The sequence below is a fragment of the Trifolium pratense genome, linkage group LG4 (assembly GCF_020283565.1).
Source record: "Trifolium pratense cultivar HEN17-A07 linkage group LG4, ARS_RC_1.1, whole genome shotgun sequence".
NCBI lineage: Eukaryota > Viridiplantae > Streptophyta > Magnoliopsida > Fabales > Fabaceae > Trifolium > Trifolium pratense.
The window spans coordinates 3,497,206-3,518,077 of NC_060062.1; the positions used below are offsets into that span (position 1 = coordinate 3,497,206).

The 20,872-nt window shown below is 34.2% G+C and overlaps 2 protein-coding genes across 2 annotated transcripts; one reads left to right on the plus strand and one right to left on the minus strand.

Annotated features, from left to right (window-relative positions):
• Positions 1–475: 475 nt before the first annotated feature.
• Positions 476–2,402, minus strand: LOC123921813 (40S ribosomal protein S26-3-like). Its single transcript, XM_045974493.1, has 5 exons — positions 2,260–2,402; positions 2,070–2,162; positions 1,876–1,960; positions 1,555–1,688; positions 476–776 (listed from the first exon to the last, which is right to left on the minus strand). Exons 1-5 carry the CDS (start codon positions 2,260–2,262, stop codon positions 699–701), a joined length of 393 nt encoding a protein of 130 aa, XP_045830449.1. The 5' UTR covers positions 2,263–2,402; the 3' UTR covers positions 476–698.
• Positions 2,403–5,823: 3,421 nt separating this feature from the next.
• LOC123920847 lies at positions 5,824–18,786 on the plus strand. Its single transcript, XM_045973173.1, has 14 exons — positions 5,824–5,916; positions 6,950–7,504; positions 8,202–9,425; positions 9,558–9,885; positions 10,073–10,328; positions 10,443–10,659; positions 10,766–11,118; positions 11,198–11,728; positions 12,661–13,828; positions 13,912–14,265; positions 14,496–14,733; positions 15,066–17,623; positions 17,738–17,940; positions 18,117–18,786. Exons 1-14 carry the CDS (start codon positions 5,824–5,826, stop codon positions 18,589–18,591), a joined length of 8,553 nt encoding a protein of 2,850 aa, XP_045829129.1. The 3' UTR covers positions 18,592–18,786.
• Positions 18,787–20,872: the final 2,086 nt, after the last annotated feature.

A 20,872-nucleotide genomic window follows, 5' to 3' on the forward strand; every position in this document is an offset into this window, starting at 1 on the left:
TTTCAACGTGATATTAGCGAAGCAACCTTTCGTAGCTTTAAATATGTGTCTGGTGGCTTTTGGACATGGTTCCAAACAGCTTATTGATGGCATTCAAGCAAAATCAAAGACTTATCTTTTTTTGATTTAGTTATTGCTAATTATCAAAATATTAATAGACTAGTGTATTATCTTATACTTCGAATCATGTTTAAGGTTCTGTTAATGGATCGATACATATGGAGAGAAAGAGAAGGATGTGGTACAGATCAAAAATAGTGTTAAATGAGAAAAAATAGAATGTGTTACTAATTTTTATTAGTTAATATTTTAGTCAAATTCATAGTTTAACTTCAAAAGTGGCTTACTTAATAGAAGTGACTTCTCTGTTCTTGTAGTAGTTAAGTCTCAGCCAAAATGAGGAAGCCATTACTCAAGTTTTATAAATTTTAATTTTTTTTCCCAAAGGTTTTATAAATTTCTACAGATGAAACAATTTCAAAGGGCCATATCATTCAATTGATAAAGGAAATAGAATACTGTGAGATTCATAATATAGTTCAAAAACTAAACATATATTAAATGATCCAAAATAAAGGCCTCGCAATAACTAAAGTTCACAATTGCACGTCTACACGAAACCAAAAATTTTAAAAACAAGCAAAGGAAATTGGGTTCTTGACATAACACTGATCAAACACAACCAAAACTCTTTGTTTCTAGGTACGGACGGGAGCTCCTCCAGCTACAGCAGGGCGAGGCGCTTGTCCAGGCTGACCTGGTCTTGGTGCGTCATCCTTTTAAAAAACAAACAATAAGTAACATTATTAGACACCAAAAAAGTAAGCCAAATATACAAATATATAATTACAAAAAAAAATGATCAACAATTTCCAATAACTTCACATCCACAGAATCAAAGATGATGATTGAAATAAGGATGGAGTGGAGGAATATAAGATATATTGTTTGGTTGTAACCAGTAAGAAATGGGATAAGAGATAAGCCTCTCTTTGCAGAAAAAGGTTTAATTAACTTTCTATGTCCTAATAGTTGTATTACAAGCTAACAAAGAATAATTATTGGACCAACGCCTATAAGATTTAATTAGCTTTTTTACATTTAATCAAAGAAAACTTATTGGTCTAATGCATACAAGATCTAGTACTCAAGGGAGCTAGAATCGTAAAGGATTTTGCTCCCGGCAACTCACTATGTAAAGCAAATTGAAAGTGAACATATCACTCTTATGCACTCAAAAGCAACAATATCTATGTCTTCGCATTCTAGATTACGGCATGAAAGACACTGAAAATCTACAAAAACTATAATGTGCAACGGATAAAGCATTTGAAAAAGAACATAAGAGAAACCAAAGTTTCATATATCTGATTAATCTCATATTTGTATAGCTAAAAACCCAACAATGGAACATACACATCCTTTTTCAATTAGATTATATTAGAGCCTAATCTAAGTCATTGCCATTATCAAAGTTAATGTTCAAAAGGTGATTCAATGACTTAACTTATTGATAACAAAACAGAAAATGTAAAAAGAGAGTTAGTTAATTACCCTGCGCCTGACGAAGCGCTGTGGAGGGTCACGCTTCCTCCTATCGGTGCGAGATCTAACCCTCACAACATGAGAGTGAATAGCACATGAAACACAGTACTGCATCTTCACATACAGCTTGGGAAGAGTGTATTCTACAAATCACATTAAAATAACATAATAATCAATTAATAAAACAACATATGCATGAATCAAAAACATAATCAATTAATTAATGAAACAACATGCGTATGAATCAAAAACATAACCAATTGAGCAAACAACATAGTATTCATCAAAAGCTAAAATTAACAAAAACAAAGATACAGATAAGAATCATACGGTCATAGACACAAGCTTCCTGAACATCTCTAACCGCAGCTTGTTCAACAATGTTCCTAACCAAAAATCTCTTGATAGCCTTGTCCTGATTTTTAACAACCAAACACCAAAACATGTTCAATTTTCGATTCAACGATAAACAAAAACAGAACTGCAAAGATGGAGAAGTAAAATTAACACACATATATATATACCTTGGGACAGCATTTACCACAGTTGGAACAACGAATGAATTTGACATGGCCACGACCATGTTTGTTACGACCACCATTCCTACGTTTGAATGTCTGAAAAAACAAATTGATAAAAAATATGTTAAGATCTGAAAGTGAATAATAATAATAATATAGAAAATGATGAAGAATGAAGATCTATCTCACTAACCATGGTTGAATTGAAAAAGCTTCAAGTTTGCTATCTCCTTCGCTGGTTCGCGGCTAGGGTTCTGCAGAACTTGAATAACTGTGATGAAATCTGGTTCTGTTTTTTTTTATATATCGATGGGTATAAAGCCCAAATGCTAGGGTTTTTTAGTTTTCAGGCCCAATTTTCCTAGTACTATATTGTTAAATAAACAAAAACAAAAAAAAACTTCTCTATAATTAATTTCTCTATAATATATCACCAAAAAAAACAAGGGTCTAATAATAATAGACGATGGATGTATATAAAGGTGAACTTATAACGTCGATGAATCGAAGGAGAAGGATGAAGTAATAAAAATAATACTAATAAAATAGTTTAGGATTATTTTTAAGATTTAATTGATATGCACTGACGGTGTAAAACTTGGTTGATATGACACAGCAAAATGGTGATTATTTATTGGACGATCGTGTAAAACTATTTTACACCGTCATTTCATATCAATTAAACTCTTATTTTTATTATGAAAATCAAACAACTATGATCGTGCGAATGTAGTTGAGAGGAAATTAAGATATTATGATTATGATTGTTTAGACTTTTTAGTTCTACTCCATGAGATAGAGAAAATTAAAAAGGTTATGGAGACTCGGGTGGAATGATGTGAATTTGTTAAACTTTTTGAGAGAAAAATTGATTTTAAACCTTGTACGTTTTAATGGAGGGCTTTGAATAGGTAAACTTATTTTTTTCTCTTTTTAATTAAAGACACTATTTTTTAAATCAATTAAATGTGATTGAAATATTATATGACCATTTATCATGTTATTTTTTCGATTTTTCAAAAGATCAAATATATTTTAAATATAGACTTGAACTTCCAAAATTCTACACTTCAAAAAGTCCTCGAAACAAACTCTTAGAAATTAGACTCAAATGGACATGGCTGAGAAAAGGGATCATTATCATTCCTTAATCTTGGTTGAGGATTTTTCCATGTCATTTTCACTAGTGAAGAAGACCATTAAGATTTTGACTTTCTATGAAGGATCATGTTTTAACAAAGATTTAACTTTATAATTTATTTATATTTTTCAAAAATGCATTTCATTAAGCAACTAAATCAACTTGAACTTACGTCAAAAAAAATAAAAATCAACTTGAACTAACGAGCCAATACAAGGAGTATAATCTTTTTAAGCCAGACCAAATTTATAGAATCTATCACAAACCTAGCTAATAAATGATGAGCAGGAACATTAACAAAACCTTTAACATTGATTCAAAGTAAAAGAATGAAAGTATTTAACAATCAACCAACAACTAAACCAAAATAAGAGAAGTATTTCAATTTTGCATGAAAGAATGAAAGTATTTAACAACCGATGGCTCGTGGGACTAATTCTTCGCTTCACAGTAAGTGCAATAAGTGGTAGATCTAATTAAAAAGACGTTAAATTATATTAAAAATAAGAGTTTAATTATTATGTACTAGTAGTGTTTTACGGTGTCAATGTACCCAAAAAAAAAGTGTTTTACGGTGTCATTCAATCACATCGTTCAAATTTGACAAATATGATTAAATTTTAAATTAAAAATATTTAAAATGGGAAATGAATTAATGTGATTGAATGATTGTGATTTTTTATTTATAAATGAGTCTTTTAATGTTGAGTGTTAGTATGAAAAAATTTCATGCTAAACCTGTAGATTGTTAATGGGTTTCTTGTGTCTTTTTCTTTGTAGAGTTACATAGCTCATTCATAACTCATATAAGTCCCTTTCCTTGCTAGCTCCTTTTTTGATGGTTTCTCTCCCAACCCCCCTCAATTCTTTTCTACCCCCTGAATTTCCGTTTTTACCCCTGGAGGGTACTGCGGTTTATATAAACCGAAATAAGCTGACATTCTGATAAATTTCGGTAACCACTTACCGAAATCTGAGACATTTCGGTTCGCAGGTACCGAAACAATTATTTCGGTAAACTTCTACCGAAAATGGCCTAATTCCAACGACCAACGTACCGAAATCTATGACATTTCGGTTCGCAGATACCGAACAAACTGACGTTCGTTTTTTGTGTACCGAAAACGCTAATGTTCGGTTTGCAGTTACCGAAATGGTCTAATATTTGGCTTCGGTGAATACGAACCGAAGTTTTTTGGCAAAAATGTTTCAAACCGCAAGGGGCAAATTTGGATTTTTGGGGGGTAGAAAAGAATTGAGGGGGGTTGGGAGAGAAACCATCTCCTTTTTTTATGTATGGCCTATTTGGTGCAATCTTTGGCTTCTAGTACCTGCCTGCACCCATGCTCAAAACAGTGAAACACATGACTATATATGAACCATGAAAAGGTTTTTATGGCCTGTTTCGTTATAGTTTCAAAACTAGTTTTAAATTTTAAAAAATTGAATTTTTGTGTGGAAATGAAGCACATTTTATGAGTTATGACCAGTTGTTTATCACTCAGTGCAAGAAGAAGTGATTAGTCACTACGGTTGGCTCAATTGATAAGGATAGACTACTTCCCTCAGAAGTTGTGTTTTGAATCCCGTTACCGATGTGAGAGCAGTGTTTCTGAGCGATTTGTAAGTACCTTTGTAAGCGATCGAAGGTCTCGAAAGCCTATCTTGGTCCGTGGTGGTGACTTTAGCCGAACTCACCCAAACTTTAAGTTACAAATAAACTATATAGATTTTAGCGTAATAATGATAAATCTTAGTGAAAGTGAATGTAATTTGCCTGAGTATTAATAAAATCTCAACAATGAAAGGAAAATTAAAGAGTCAAAATTAATAAGAGAAATAAATCACATATTAAAATGTTAGAAGTAATTATTATTAAAAAAAATTAATATTACTTCATACCCATTTTAAAGTGACAAATATATAAAAAAAATGATGAGTTATCAAAGACAATCATATATTAATGCTACCAGAAAAAAAAATAAATCACACTACTGTATTTCTAAAACCAGCATATGAATGTTAAAAAAAAGTTCATATACTCTTTTCCGACGTGATTTTGGATGCGTTTGATTTGCAAAATTGTAAATACCAGACATACCGGTATATTAACAGAACAAGATAGTATCAGACATGACAAAACTACACCGAAAAAAAAATTATATTTCAAAATAAAATAAGTATTTTTGTATTTTTTATATTTATCATGTGGATAAAAAATTGTCAAGTACAGTGTAGTTCAATAAAAAAAACTATTGTTTTTATCTATCTCTTATGATCTTATTTTGTCCAGTGGTTACAACAAAAGCTTACTGCATTTTTTAAGGGATAAATCGCACCCTAATAAATGCTGCAGCTTACTAGTAATAATTTTTTACAGATAAGGTGGAAAAGTAAAAAACACAAAACAACAAAAGAATGAATTTTGAAGGCCAGCCTTATAGACTTAGTCCCCAAGTCTCTCTGCACACTGAAAGTTGATGCACACTGAAACAATATTTACAAAAATCCATTGGACAAATGAACCACTTTTAAGAATCATCACACTATTGAAACCATTTTGAGATATTTGGTTACAAAGGAAGCACAAATCTTGTTCCATCTTCAACCAAGAAGATGACAACAACAAATGATGATCCAAACTTTACAGATATCATGTTTTCTTGGTCTCTTCAAGACATTTTCAACCAAGATTTGTACAAAGATCAGGTTTGATGTTTACTAAACACTTTTGTTCTTGTTAAAGGTGTCACCTTTTCTTAATCAAATACTATGTTTGGTTTAGTAATGTCACCCACAACCACAACAGTAGTAGCATTTATTGTGAAATGAAAAGTTAAAAACTTTTTATGGTGTTTCTACTAAGACCAACATGCCATTAGTTTGTTTCACCTCCATTTTTAAAAAGCTTTTGTAAAATTGCATTTGGTTCAGTGTGAAAGGGAAAAGTTACAAACTTGGTGTTGTGTGTGGTTTGTAAGATTGCATTTGGTTGAGTAGGAAGTGAAAAGTTTCAAACTTTGTATGGTGTTTCTAGTTTCTAGTAATAGCAACATACCATTAGTTTGTTTGCGTTTGGTTCATTGGGAAGGAAAAGTTACAAACTTTTTAGGGTGTTTCTACTAAGACCAACATGCCATAGACCAACATGCCATTAGTTTGCTTCACCTCCATTTTAAAAAAGCTTTTGTAAAATTGCATTTGGTTCAGTGGGAAAGGGAAAAGTTACAAACTTTGCATGATGTTTCTAGACCAACATGGCATCAGTTTTTCTTAGGCTCTGTTTGGTAAAATTAAGCTATAAGTTGATAAGTTAGCTGATGGCTGAAAAACTAGTAGAGTGAAATTAAAGTGTTTGATAAATTTAGCTTTTATAAATATAAAACGACATAAAAGTACATGATTATTTTATGTGAGTGAGTAGTTATTTTTGTGAGTGAGTTTGTGAAATAGTGGCTGGTTCAGTGGGAAGGGAAAAGTTACAAACTTTGTGTTGTGTGTGGGTTTGTAAAATTGCATTTGGTTCAGTTGGAAGGGAAACGTTTCAAACTTTGTATGTGTTTCTCTAGTAATAGCAACATGCCATTGGTTTGCTTCATCTCCATTATAAAAAACTTTTGTATTGTGTGACACTGCTAAACCAAAAATCTATGATTTTGAACATGCTATTAGTTTGTAAAACACAAAAAAGCTATGATTTTGAACATGCTATTAGTTTTAAAATATTGTTTGTGTTTTACAGGTGAAATGTATTGAGCTAAGATTCAAGTCTGCTAGTCATTATTTTGGGTCCTATGTGTATCCATTACTGGAAGAAACTCGAACACAACTGTGCTCGAGTATGGAAATCTTACAAAGTTCACCTTTTGCGGAAGTAGTTTCACTTAAAGAGGCACCTGATACTAAGAATAGGATGTTCTACAATGTTAGAACTAACAGATGGAGAAACAGGTCATCAGGTCATGGAAATCAAATGTACAAAACATTGACTGGCGATGTTTTTATTTTAGCTGATTTTAAGCCTGAAATTGTCGACGATTTACAAAGGACGGGAAAAATGTGGACTTTGGTAGTGTCAGCTGGGGTTGTGGAGGAGGAGACCAATGATCATAATGTGGAACTTATGTCTTCTTTCAAAATTCTTCCATCGAAAGATATTGATCTCGTTGAAGTAGGGCAGAAGTCTATGTTTATGATATTTTTGACAAATATAACCCCCAATAGAAGAATATGGGAAGCCTTGCATATGTCGCGAAATTCAAAGCTAATCGAGAAAATTTTATGTGCTGGTGAAGAGGTAAGAGTTAATTTTATGTTACTTGTTTTTTCTATGTTTCACGTGTTTTTTACTGTTTCCTTTTGTGTCCTTGAGATTTGGTGAATGAGAAGATTTCACTGGAATGTATTAGTCTTTACTCTATATGATATATATCACTAACAGATTTTGCATTAACAAGTATATAACTTAACAATTGCTAATATTGTCATGTTGGAAGAAAAAGTACTGCATAGTTGTTATTTCACAAGTGCCACAACCTTGCACGCTTACAGGTATATGAATTATGCATTGTGTATACATAATCTCGTAAAGATAAAGGATTATAATAATGAATACGTGAAATTGAGTTACACTTATATTAAAGAAACAGTTGAGTTTATCACTATCAAGTTGCTGTAAGAAACAATAATGAATGAAACTACATACTACCCAATATCTTCTGATTGACATCATAAATGAAATTGAAAAAAACAAGTAACATTATAAATTATTTGAGATCAAACATTGATAGTGTTAACCTATATCAAAGCATAACAATGTAATAATGTCAGGTTTTTAATTGATATTGTTTTGATATTCAGTGTTGATTTCTTATGTTGCATCACTCTTTTTACTATGAAGTTTATTATTGTTGTTATGTGGACTGCAATGTCTAAGTACAACAATTTTTCAAATTTAATTTTTTTTATGACTGATGGATATATGCTTGGCACAGGTTGAGGAAAATTGTGATTACTGCCATCTGCAGACTGATGTTCTAAGTCTAAAGGATGACACGGCATATCAAAGGTTAATATCTGATTTGAATGAGTCCCAGAAAAATGCAATTTCTGCTTGCCTTTCTTCCTCTCAATGCAATCATCAGTCGACCGTGGATCTTATCTGGGGTCCCCCAGGAACTGGAAAAACCAAAACTTTGGGCACTTTGCTTTTTGCCCTACTGAAGACGAACTGTAGGACTCTTGTTTGTACCCCCACAAATGTTGCCATTAAGGAAGTTGCATCTCGTGTCTTAAGCATGGTGAGGTCATCCTTTGATGGAAATTCTGATGATTTGTTCTGTCCATTAGGAGACATTCTATTATTTGGGAACCACGATGAACTTAAAGTCGAGGAGGAAATCAAAGACATTTATTTGGACTATCGCGTCGAACAGCTTTCTATGTGCTTTAGACCTCCTATTGATTGGAGATATTGTTTTGGTTCAATGACTGATCTTCTTGAAAATTGTGTTCCGCACTATCATACATTCATTGAAAATGAGTTGAGAAAGAAACAAGAGGGAATTGATGATAAGAAGACTAATTGGACTAAAGATGATAAGGCTTCTGATTGTAGTGAGAGCATGTGCAAATCTTTTCTTGAGTTTGTGAGGGAAAGGTTTCTTGAAATAGCATTACCACTCAGAAAATGTATATCTGTCCTACGTACCCATGTATCCAAAAGTTATATCGGGGAAGATATCATTGAAGGTTTAGTCTGCCTTGTTCACTCCATTGATTCCTTTCAATCTTTGTTGCTGCAAACTAATATTGTTTCTGAAGTATTGGAACAACTATTTTGTCCTCCTGAAAGGCAACAACCTTTTTCTTTTGAGTCTTCTGAGGGTGCTGAATACTTATTGAACAATAGAAGAATTGAATGCCTGTATTCTTTAATAACCCTGGAAGATTCACTTGGTAAACTCGACTGGCCGGATGTTACACATGAAGAAACAATCAGAGTATTCTGTTTACAAACATCCTCATTAATATTTTCCACTGCTTCTAGTTCTTTCAAGTTGCACTCTGTTGCCATGAAACCACTAAACGTTTTAGTGGTTGATGAAGCTGCACAATTGAAGGAATGCGAATCAATCATACCTCTACTACTAAAAGACATAAACCATGGAATTCTTGTTGGAGATGAACGCCAGCTACCAGCTATGGTTGAAAGTAATGTATGTATTCTGAATTTATTTCATTTTACTAAATCTAATATCCATGGTCTCTACATCTCCATTTATTCGAACATAGATAAGTTATCAGTTTCCAGTTAACACTAATGCTTGCTTATCCATTATTTGTTTTAGGTTTCTCTTGGAGTTGGTTATGGAAGAAGCCTATTTGAAAGGTTGGATTTATTGAATTATCCAAATCACTTTCTCAATATGCAATACCGAATGCATCCGGCAATAAGTTCCTTTCCAAATTCACAGTTCTATTTAAACCAAATTCTTGATGGTCCAAATGTTATGAGTAAGAACTATAGAAAGAATTATCTCCCAGCGCCAATGTTTGGTCCATATGCCTTTATTAATATAGTTGGTGGCAGAGAAGGATTTGATGATGCTGGGCGAAGCCGGAAAAATATGGTTGAGGTTGCTGTTGCTATAAAAATAATTCGGAAGTGTTTCAAAGGTTTGTGTTTGTTTTTGGATTTTCTTTTTCCTTGCAATGAAATATGGAGAATAATTGATTGTAAAACTACATGGCTGTGAGTGGCTTAATTTCTGGAGTTGTGCCTTCGGGTTTAGGGTGATTACTATGAATGCTTTTATATAATTCTGTAGTTGTTAATATTCTGCCTTTTTTGCCTGGTCTGTAGTGTGGCTTGACTCAAAAGAGAAGCTCAGTATAGGTGTAGTTTCTCCATATGCCGCCCAAGTTGTTGCTATTCAGGATGCACTTGGACAAAAGTATGATAGGTATGATGGATTTGATATAAAAGTGAAAACAATTGATGGCTTCCAGGGCGGAGAACAGGACATTATTATTTTATCAACTGTGAGAGCTAATGCCAGTGCGTCACTTAAGTTCATCTCCAATCACCAGAGGACCAATGTTTCTCTTACAAGGGCAAGGTAGAACTTAAGTTTGTATTTGTTTTTGTTCATTCCCAGTCACCTGAGGACTGGTATTTTTCTTACAAAGGCAAAAGACGTATGCATTAATGTCGGTGTTCTGATATTCAACAGGCACAACTTGTGGATTTTGGGAAATGAAAAGACCCTAGTAAGTCTGGATAATGTCTGGAAAGATTTGGTCCTTGATGCAAAAAAGCGTCAATGTTTCTTTGATGCTGATGAAGACAAAGATTTGGCAAAAAGCATTTTGGATACCAAGAAAGAGCTAAATCAGCTTGATGACTTGCTTAATGCAGATAGTGTCATTTTCAAAAATTCCATGTGGAAGGTACTTGGATTATAAATCTTGTAATTTTACTTATTGTTCGTGTTCTTGATATCCTAATCATCTACTTGAACTTTAGTTTTCATTCTCACCTTCCACAATTTTTTAGGTTCTTTTCAGTGACAACTTCTTTAAATCATTTAAAAGACTGCGATCCGAGCAGAAAAAGAAGTCTATCATTGGACTCTTGTATAAACTTTCTAGTGGATGGAGACCAAAAAGGATTGAAGTGGACTTACATTGTGGAAGTTCATCACAAATGTTAAAACAATTCAAAGTTGAAGGTCTCTTTATTGTTTGTTCGAAGGATATCGTAAAAGAATCAAGGTACACTCAAGTTTTGAAGATATGGGATATCTTGCCTCTAGAGGATATCCCAAAAGTAGTGAAGAATCTTGATAATATATTTGCAAGCTACACTGATGATTTTATTAAACGCTGCAGTGAGCAATGTTTAGAGGGGTAAGTTTTTTGAGCTATATTCTATATCAACAGAGCTGTTTTTAGCCAACTCATAGAATGTGTTTTGCTTCTTTTCTAGGAAAATTGAGGCCCCGCTGACTTGGGAAAGAACAACAGATATTATCAAGTTTAAGAACATTGATAATCTTGGAAATGAAGCTGAAGTGAGTAATTGTGATGAAAGACTTTATGTTGAGAATTCAAAAGTTGAGGAGAGCTTGTTATTGATGAAATTCTACTCATTATCACCAGTTGTGGTTAGTCACTTGCTTTCTCATCATAACATCGATGACTTAGATCTGCCGTTTGAAGTATCTGATGAAGAGCGTGAGATAATTCACTTTTCTAGAAGTACATTTATATTGGGGCGCTCTGGTACCGGCAAAACCACTATTTTGACCATGAAGTTATTTCAAAAAGAGAACTTGCACCATATGGCTCTTGAAGCAACATATGGAATTAAAAGTAGTGAATTTCCTTGTTTGAATGATGATAAAGAGCATGAAGAAAGCTCTAATGGGAATGACAGACCTATCTTACGCCAATTATTTGTGACAGTGAGTCCTAAACTATGTCAGGCGGTAAAAGATCATGTTGTTCGATTGAAAAGGTGTTCGTCCTCTACATCAAACTATCTTTATTTCTTAGTTTCTTTATTTAATTATTTCTTTGTTTCTTTCCTTTTCAATATAAATAATGTGAAAAATATTGTTTGAATTAGGCACGAGCTGGCTAAGTTTGGAATAATCTCCTTTATAGTCTATCTGATCCTTATTTGCATGTGTCTATATGTTTGACTTTTGATGTTCTTCGGATTTATTAAAACTGAATTATTTAATTATCATTGTATTTTATACATATCTTCAAAGTAAAAAAGAACTTGTTGAAAGTTTTTTATTATATTTCTGTCCTTTTTTACATGTTGATCGTTGAATTTGTTTTCATCAGGATAGCGAACTTTTGTGAAACTTGGAGTTATGTAAATTTTAAGCGTATGACTATATTGATGTGATGTTTAGGGAAAGGCTATTCCATCTGTAAAAACAATATGTTTTAGGATAGCGTTTAGCGAAAGACTTTTCTACTAATCAATATTTATTAGTAGGCATCAATAAGCTTTTTGTTGGTATGAATAATTTCACAGATTGTTTTGATTTCCCTATGGACAGAAGGTGGAAACAATGAGAAATGGTTTTTTTTTAGAGATTTTTTTTTAAACTATTGTAATATTTTTAATATAACAAATATGGTTCCAAAGTGAACAAGAAATCAAATATGGTTCCAAAGTGAACTGCATGATATGATACTGCTTAATTTTTGACACATGAATTGGTGTATCCAAAGTGAACAGCATGGTAATTCTTCAATGAGATAATAATTTTCATGTTGTTTAAGTTTTAGAAATTATGCAATGGTGTTGAAGTTACTCTATTTTGAGTCTTTAACTCTAGTAATCATTATAGTATAATGTGTGCAAGTCTGTTAAATACTTGAAATAATGTGATTCTCATGTGGTATTAATAGATCATGTTTTGGATGCAGATCCATATGTGGTAGCAATGTCTCTGCTGAAAGTAGTCCTATTGAGGAAGATGTTGATGTTGATACATCAATCCAGTTTAAGAATATACCAGATACTTTGATTAATCTTCCAGCCAACTCATACCCACTTGTGATAACATTTCAGAAGTTTCTAATGATGCTTGATGGGAGTTTAGGGGATTCATATTTTGAAAGATTTGGTGTAGAATCTGTTGCTTTAGAGACCTTGATGAGGAAGAAGGAGGTGACTTATGACAGGTTTGATACAATATATTGGCCGCATTTCAATTCCCAGTATACTAAGACTCTAGATCCATCTAGAGTTTTCTCTGAGATCATGTCTCATATAAAAGGGGGTATGCAAGCACTAGAGCATGGTGATGGTAAGCTAAGTCGCGAGAGTTATGTTTCCTTGTCTGAAAACCGAGCATCAAGTTTGAGCAAACAGAAAAGAGAGGTGATATATAATCTTTATCAAAGCTATGAAAAAATGAAGATGCTCAGAGGGGATTTTGATTTAGCTGATATTGTATCTGATCTTCATCTTAGACTCAGAACTAAAAGATACGCGGGTGATGAGCTTCATTTTGTGTATATTGATGAGGTGCAAGATCTAACCATGAGCCAAATAGCTTTGTTTAAATATGTATGCTCAAATGTAGAAGAGGGTTTTGTTTTCTGCGGGGATACTGCACAAACAATAGCAAGAGGAATTGATTTTAGGTTCCAAGATATAAAATCTCTCTTTTACAACAAGTTTGTTCTGGAATCCAGGAAAAGTTCATATAATCAGGGAAATGAAAAAGGACTGGTTTCAGATACTTTTTTATTGAATCAAAACTTTCGGACTCATGCTGGAGTGCTGAAATTATCCCAAAGCATCATTGAGCTTCTTTCTCGATTTTTTCCTCATTCTATTGATTCTCTCAAGCCTGAGACCAGCCTCATTTATGGGGAAGCTCCCGTTGTTCTTGAATGTGGAAATAGGGAAAATGCAATTGTAACGATTTTTGGCAATAGTGGACTTGTCGATGGGAAAGTTGTTGGCTTTGGAGCTGAACAAGTAATTTTGGTACGTGATGATTCGGCGCGGAAGGAAATTTTAAGCTATGTAGGGAAACAAGCTCTTGTTTTAACCATTTTAGAGTGCAAAGGCCTCGAGTTTCAGGTTGTTAAAAGATCATGATATCTAATTCAAATTATGTTATTTTTTATGTCTTTTTTGTGATGGTATTCTTTGTTCTTTCCCAGGATGTGTTGCTCTACAACTTTTTCGGCGCTTCACCTTTGAAAAATCGCTGGAGGGTGATTTATGAGTACATGAATGAACAAGATATGCTGGAACCTGCAGAATCAAAGTCTTATCCAAGTTTCAGTGATTCCAAACACAATATTTTGTGTTCTGAACTCAAGCAGCTTTATGTTTCTATAACTCGTACAAGGCAAAGGTTATGGATATGTGAGAATACAGAGGAGTTCTCAATACCTATGTTTGACTACTGGAAAAAGAAGGGTCTTGTGCAATTCAAAGAATTGGATGATTCTCTTGCCCAGGCAATGAAAGTTGCAAGTAGTCCAGACGAATGGAAGTCGCGTGGCAAAAAGGTTTGCTTTGCTTCCATAATGAACTAATATTTTCGTTATGATTTCATAGTACTGAATTAAATTAGTTTATCCTACACTTTTTGCTTTAGCTCGAATCCTACTTCAGTCATCATGATTTATTGGGTTCTTATTATAGTTTGATTTGCAACTTACAATATATGTGTACCTCAGATTATCTATCTACTTTTTCCCTCCAAATGATAATGTATCATTTGACCACTTCTTTGCAGCTATATTATCAAAACAACTTTGAAATGGCAACAATGTGTTTTGAAAGAGCAGGAGACTCTTATTGGGAGAAAAAGTCTAAAGCTGCTGGTCTTAGGGCAACTGCAAACCGTTTGCATGATTTTAATCCTGAGGGTGCAAATGCAACCCTTAGAGAGGCTGCTGAAATTTTTGAAGACATAGGAATGGCGAATTCTGCTGCCCAATGTTTTTCTGATTTAGGAGACTTTGAAAGAGCTGGTATGAGCTTTTGAGCTTTGGTACTTTAGTGTTAAATTTTGTGTTATTTTACAATAATTATGTAGTAGCATTAGAGTTTTATATGTTTGTCTACTAAGAAATCATTTTACAACACAAACAACAAGTTTATCTTGAATGGTTAGATCCCGTGTTCATTGGCTGAGGTTACCTAGGCTGTAGACTGGAACTTGCTCAGCAACAGTGAATAAGGAAGAATGTTTTTGTTTTGTTCTTCTGTTCATTCTCTACTATTTTTCTCTTACACATTTTTTATGCTCTCTTATATTAATGATAAATATTGTTGCTAAGATCATTCTCGTTTCTGCTTTCAGGGAAGCTTTATTTGCAAACATGTGAAGAGTCTGATTTGAAAAGAGCAGCGGATTGCTTCAACTTAGCTGGATGTTATGAAACAGCCGCTCAAGTTTATGCTAGAGGCAGTTTCTTCTCAGATTGTTTGACGGTTTGTGCAAACGGAAGATTGTTTGAGATTGGCTTCTCTTACATTCAACATTGGAAACAAAACAAAAATGATGACCGTGGTATGATTAAAAGTCTTGATCTCAACACAATAGAACAAAAATTCCTGGAAAGTTGTGCTCAAAATTATCTTGATCATAAAGATACCAGTTCCGTGATGAAGCTTGTTAAAACTTTTCACACAATGGATTCGAAGCGTGTCTTCTTACAATCATTGAATTTACTGGATGAGCTTCTTGTGTTAGAAGAGGAATCAGGGAACTTTCTGGAGGCAGTAAACGTTGCTATGATGTTGGGTGATATTCAACGTGAGGTTGATCTTCTTGGAAAAGCTGGTAAATTCAAGGAAGCTTTTGAACTTCTGCTTTTCTATATACTTGCGAATTCTATTTGGTCTTCAGGAAGCAAAGGGTGGCCTGTAAAGCAGTTTGCACAGAAGGCTGAGCTTTTAGGAAGAGCCTTGTCATTCGCAAAACAAGAGTCAGACAGCTTCTACGAGCATGCATGTATGGAAGCTGAAATATTATCAAATGATCATAAAAAGACTTCTGAAATAATGATTCGTTTGAAATCTTCTCGCATCCATGAGAGTATCAGAGGTGAAATATTATGTTTGTGGCAACTTTTGGATGTCCACTGTCATCTGAATAACTCTAAATACGTTTGGCATGACAGTGTGATTAATGATGCTGCTGTTGAGGGAATGATTTTGGAGAACCATCTTTCTATGGAGACATTGTTTCGTTGTTGGACATGTTGGAAGGATACCATTGTTCTCATATTGGAATGTCTTCCAAGTTTTAAATCCCCGGATACTCAACAGCTTAGCAGTTATGCAAAATTTGCATTGAATTATTTGGGTGTTCGGAAGCTAACTTGTAATCTGAATGAGGTTTACTCTTTGCTCGTCCCTGATGCTAACTGGGTTATAAAATTGGGTGATAGGTTTCAAAAGAAGGATGGAAGGCTAGTTTCTGTTGATGTTGATTCATTAGTTTCTTCTGCCCAGAGCTATTGGAGTTCAGAACTTCTTTCTGTTGGCATCGCTGTTTTGCGCAACCTTGATGCACTATACAAGTTTTCAGTTAATACAGACCTTTCTGATTTTCAGCAGTTTCAGTCTTTGTTGCATATCTACGAAGTCTCGGAATTTCTTCTTGGATCCAAATGTTTTAGCCACACCCATGGTAACTTGAAGACTTTGGACAAATTTCGCAGACTTCCAATCGACCGTTTACTTCGGTACATAGTTCACCTAGACTGGAAGAAATCTCTAACAAAAGGCATGGTCTTTATAAGGACAACTGAGGCTTGTAAAGATCTGGTGAAAAAGACCATCTGCGAGAACATTAGGCTGAAAGATAGGCTAACATACGGTCAAATTGGAAGGGTTGCAGTTATGATTCTTGGTACAGCTGGTCTGCTTAATGAACTGTATGCGGAAATTATGACCAGATTTGAACATAACATACCCTGGAAAAAATTCATTCAGCAGTGGAATTCATCTCAAGAAATTTCACAAGGAAGTGATTCATCTGCAGAGCTGAATTGCGTGCTCAGTCTTTATGAAGCTCTGGAGTATACTTACAATGTGAACTGGATGAAGGAAACTGATTATCTATCACCGAGTTGTTTTATGTATCTGGTTGAACGGCTTCTGCTCTTGGCATCATGCAGAAAGGGGCTCATGTTTGCTACTAAGTCATCTTTCATTGAATGGCTTAATTACCAGGATGAAAATTCACTAGCAAATTTGAGTTTAACTCCAGGTATGAATATGACAAAGGCGCATAAGTTCATTGCGCGTATCATCCAAGAGTTGATTAATAATCAAAATGGTAGCATAAATTGGCTGAGGAAGTCAAACTTAGATGTGAAGAGTTGTTTACCACTGTTTGTCCTGAGATTGGTTGTCTCATTATGTTTGCTTCACCTCAGCACAAGGAAGTATTTAGAGCCACTTTCCACTTTGTTGGGAAAGAGCCATATCACCTCGCAACTGCCGTTGGAATTTTGCAATGTTCTTAAGAGAGGAAGGGAAGTCATGGATTTGAAAGTCATTGCTGAGGCACTTAAAGTGATTGACAATCCCTTGGTTATTGTCAAGTTAGGCAACAGTTCTTCAAAAATTATTTGTCCTGATGCTGTGTTTGTAGATTTGATGGTCTGCCGGCAAAAAGAGCTCATATTGCAGATGTTGTTTCCGGATAAAGTCGACAGTGTTGATCGGGAAAATGCAGAAGTTATGGTTGAATCTTCTGACTCAAGCCATGTTTCTGTTTCAACGGACATGTATACAAATTTTGACTTGGTATGGGATAGCTTGGAAGACTTACTTTCAACAATTGAGAAAGCCGATTTTAATAGGGAGTCTCCTGATTCCAATACGATGAAAGCCTTAATTATAAAGGTAAGCCAAATACTTTTTGCAGATTAAATACAAAGTTATAATAGGCTTCTTCTATCAAGGGTTTATCAAAATTGTTGTTTATTTTGTGTCCTCACTTTTTTCATTTTCTCTCAGGGTTGGTTGAAGTTGAAGTCATCCCATCTTCTGGATCTGTTGGATACCTGCTTAAAATTTCTGGCTCAAGAATATAAATTTAATTTTCTTGTGCAACAAATCCCTGGTGCTACCCTTGAAAAACAAATTGAAGCAGCCGAGGAGTTGGCCTTCTTTGATGAAATTAAGCAACTTTTTTCCGCATTGAATGCGAGAAATGTGAGGTAATAGTTAGATTAGTTTTTGCATTTCTGTTATGTAACAATTTGTAATTAATGTCAGTAGTTACTTAGTTAATAACTAACTTATAGTTACTTTCTGTCCTAGCAGCAAGCAATTTTTGAATTTTGTAGTCACGGAATTGCTTTTTTGTTTGTTTGTTTGCTTGTTTCTTCTTCAGTATGACAAAGACTAAGAGGATTGCAAACAGCATTTTAGTTGAAGAACTCGCGAAGAAAATTCTTGCAAAACGACCAAAAGTTGAGAAAAATTTGAAGAAGCTTACAGGAAAAAGGACTGCAGCAGGGAATGATGATGAGGTGCAAAATGTCGACTCAGATGCTGACTCAGATGTTGACTCGAATGTCGACTCAGATGAATCAGAAGAAGATAGCATAAATGATGTTCAGGTGCAAAAAGGTGTTCAGGTTCAAAATGTGGCCAAGAATTTCCATGGAAAAGGGAAGAAGAAAAACAATAATCCCAAGAAAAACAAGGGAGGGAGAAAGAGCTGTAAGATGGAATGTCCTTCGGAATGTGCTTCGTGCATGCGATACCATGATGATCCAGAAGCTCAGAGGAGTATCCGGACATTTAAACTCATTCAGCCTAGGGAAAATGTTAACATGTTCGTTCGGGACTGTGGGGGAAGCTAGCTTTATGTAGCACTGCAGTATCAAGACTTTGACATTTTCTGAAGTATTACTATTAGTAGTAGTTTGACATTTGAACTCTAAATGCAGTGGAAATTAAACATGCTTATATGCTTATTAGTATTACTTTATCATTTCCAATCAAATTTAACAGGTTTCTCATTTTCTATTAATGCATTGATTCCTCTATTCCTTCAATTATCACAACTAGAGGTTGAAATATGTTGGGTTAGGCCAGATTTTTGTCTAAAATGGCTTTACTTAAAGGGGTGATAGTATTGATTCACTACAGAATTTAATTCCGCCAAATGCCAATCTCATAGAGGTTGCCTCATTTGTTAGAATCCCATTGAATCTGACTCTAAAGGCAATATTAGCATAGCTGACATTTATAACATAATCTTAGATTGTTCTGATATTTTATCTATGCTTTCTAATTGTAGTGTAGCTTTTATTAGAAGATGCTAAAATGTAGCTGACACATAGCTTGGTGGGGTTAGGAAAGAAATTTGGTTCTAGTTCTTGGGTGGATATGTCCCAAAACCTGCAACTACTGCTGTTTGTAAGGATTTGCATTCTATCAATTGAATGAAAATGTCTCGGTCTTTTACTTGCATTTTTTTTAGATTGTTTCAATCTACCATTATCTTGCATTTTCCTTTTAGAATTTTAAGTTCAAAAAGTCATTTGAATATATCATTTTGTATAATTGTTTCAAATTGTGCCAACAAATAAGAATATAAAAGAATAATAAATTTGTTTGGTAGACTTGAATAGTTTAGAATGATTTCCTTATTATTCACAATGAGGTTATGCAAACTTATATACAAGGGATTATCTCTCTATAAGGAAAACTAGAAAATAAGGAAACTATATCAATGCTAATAAATGGAGAATCATCAACAGGTAGTACTGTAGTTTTTGTGATTAGTAATTACACAAAGGTTGGTTTCTAAAAGATTCAAAACCCGGAGTCGCTGGTGGCTAAGGTGCTAAAAGGCAAGGTATTTCCCAAAATCAACCTTTCTTGAAGCTAACCTTGGTCACAACCCGAGTTATGCGTTGAAGAGTTTATGGAATGCTAGACATGTCATGTTGCATGGCTGTAGATGGGTGGTTGGCGATGGAAGCAATATTAGTGTCATGGGAAATAAGGTATAGAAAGGGAATGGATTCTATGATGGCCTTTAGTACTACTTAAGCATCACATTTAGGCATGCTATTGCTGTCATTTTTCAGGTTCTGGTGCACATAAAATTGGTAACAATCCTGCCACATATTATACGCTTGTTTCCCCATATGTTCCGTGATTAATATATCATTATTCCACACCCAATTATTCCGATCTGCAACAGTATCCACACCATTACTGCCACCCGACCTGCTACTAGACAGTCCTCACAGTTTCATATTTTCGAACAACACTGCTGCAGCAGATTGATGATTACAAACATGATGCTGAACCACGTTCAACAAACCTGCAATCTGCCAACATTCTTTGCTCTGGCAACAATCATAGAAAACATTGTGGATTGACTTTAAGATAGATATTTTTCTTCCTAATCCTTAAAGTTAGATACAAATTTGTAACATAGGTAATAAATTAGTTGTAATTGAGCTAGAGTTAGATACAAAGTTGGGTTATATTTCTACTCCAGCTGAATGTGCTCATCATTTCAAACTACTAATATGATATATGGAAGGAAAAATATGTTCTTTTGATGTAAGGTTAAACTTAAAAGTTAAGACCATTTGATTACAGAAAAAAGCCTGTGGATATGAGATTTAGGCAAAGTCTGTATGCTATAGGATAAACTGCAATCATGAAGAAAAAACAGTGGATTACAACACAATACAATTAAATGCAATTCAGGCGAAGTTTGTTGTTGCGTGCTCTATTGTGACTTCCTTCAGATACATTTGATTTCTTTCACAGTAATTCTCAAAACAACGAAGAGTGAAGGAGAAGACTAAGCACAGTTGGAGAAGTTGACTTGTTGCTCAAGAAATGGATACATTCACCACAACAACAATCAACCTATAACATATATGTGAGTAACTTATTGGTGGAAGGAGAGAAGAAATGGGATGTTGCAAAGATACAATCATTGTTTTCTCCTGATATGGCTGAATCTATCATGGATGTACCCTTATTTCCCATGATTAATCATGATAAGTTAATTTGCGATGGAGACAAGAATGGTATGTACACTGTGCGTGCAGGTTACAAGCTGGTTATGAAAGAACTGTTAAGGAGAGATAGCAGCTGTGTACATGGTAATTG

What these genes read in the sequence shown, in the direction of transcription:
- LOC123921813 (XM_045974493.1), bottom strand. An exon ending in GGAAGCTTGTGTCTATGACC is followed by an intron (nt 1,689 to 1,875) that starts GTATGATTCTTA and finishes TGTGATTTGTAG; the next exon opens with AATACACTCTTCCCAAGCTG. An exon ending in AGCGCTTCGTCAGGCGCAGG is followed by an intron (nt 777 to 1,554) that starts GTAATTAACTAA and finishes GTTTTTTAAAAG; the next exon opens with GATGACGCACCAAGACCAGG.
- LOC123920847 (XM_045973173.1), top strand. Translation starts at nt 5,824, where the DNA reads ATGACAACAACAAATGATGATCCAAACTTTACAGATATCATGTTTTCT. An exon ending in TTTTATGTGCTGGTGAAGAG is followed by an intron (nt 7,505 to 8,201) that starts GTAAGAGTTAAT and finishes TGCTTGGCACAG; the next exon opens with GTTGAGGAAAATTGTGATTA. An exon ending in AGGAGACTTTGAAAGAGCTG is followed by an intron (nt 14,734 to 15,065) that starts GTATGAGCTTTT and finishes TTCTGCTTTCAG; the next exon opens with GGAAGCTTTATTTGCAAACA.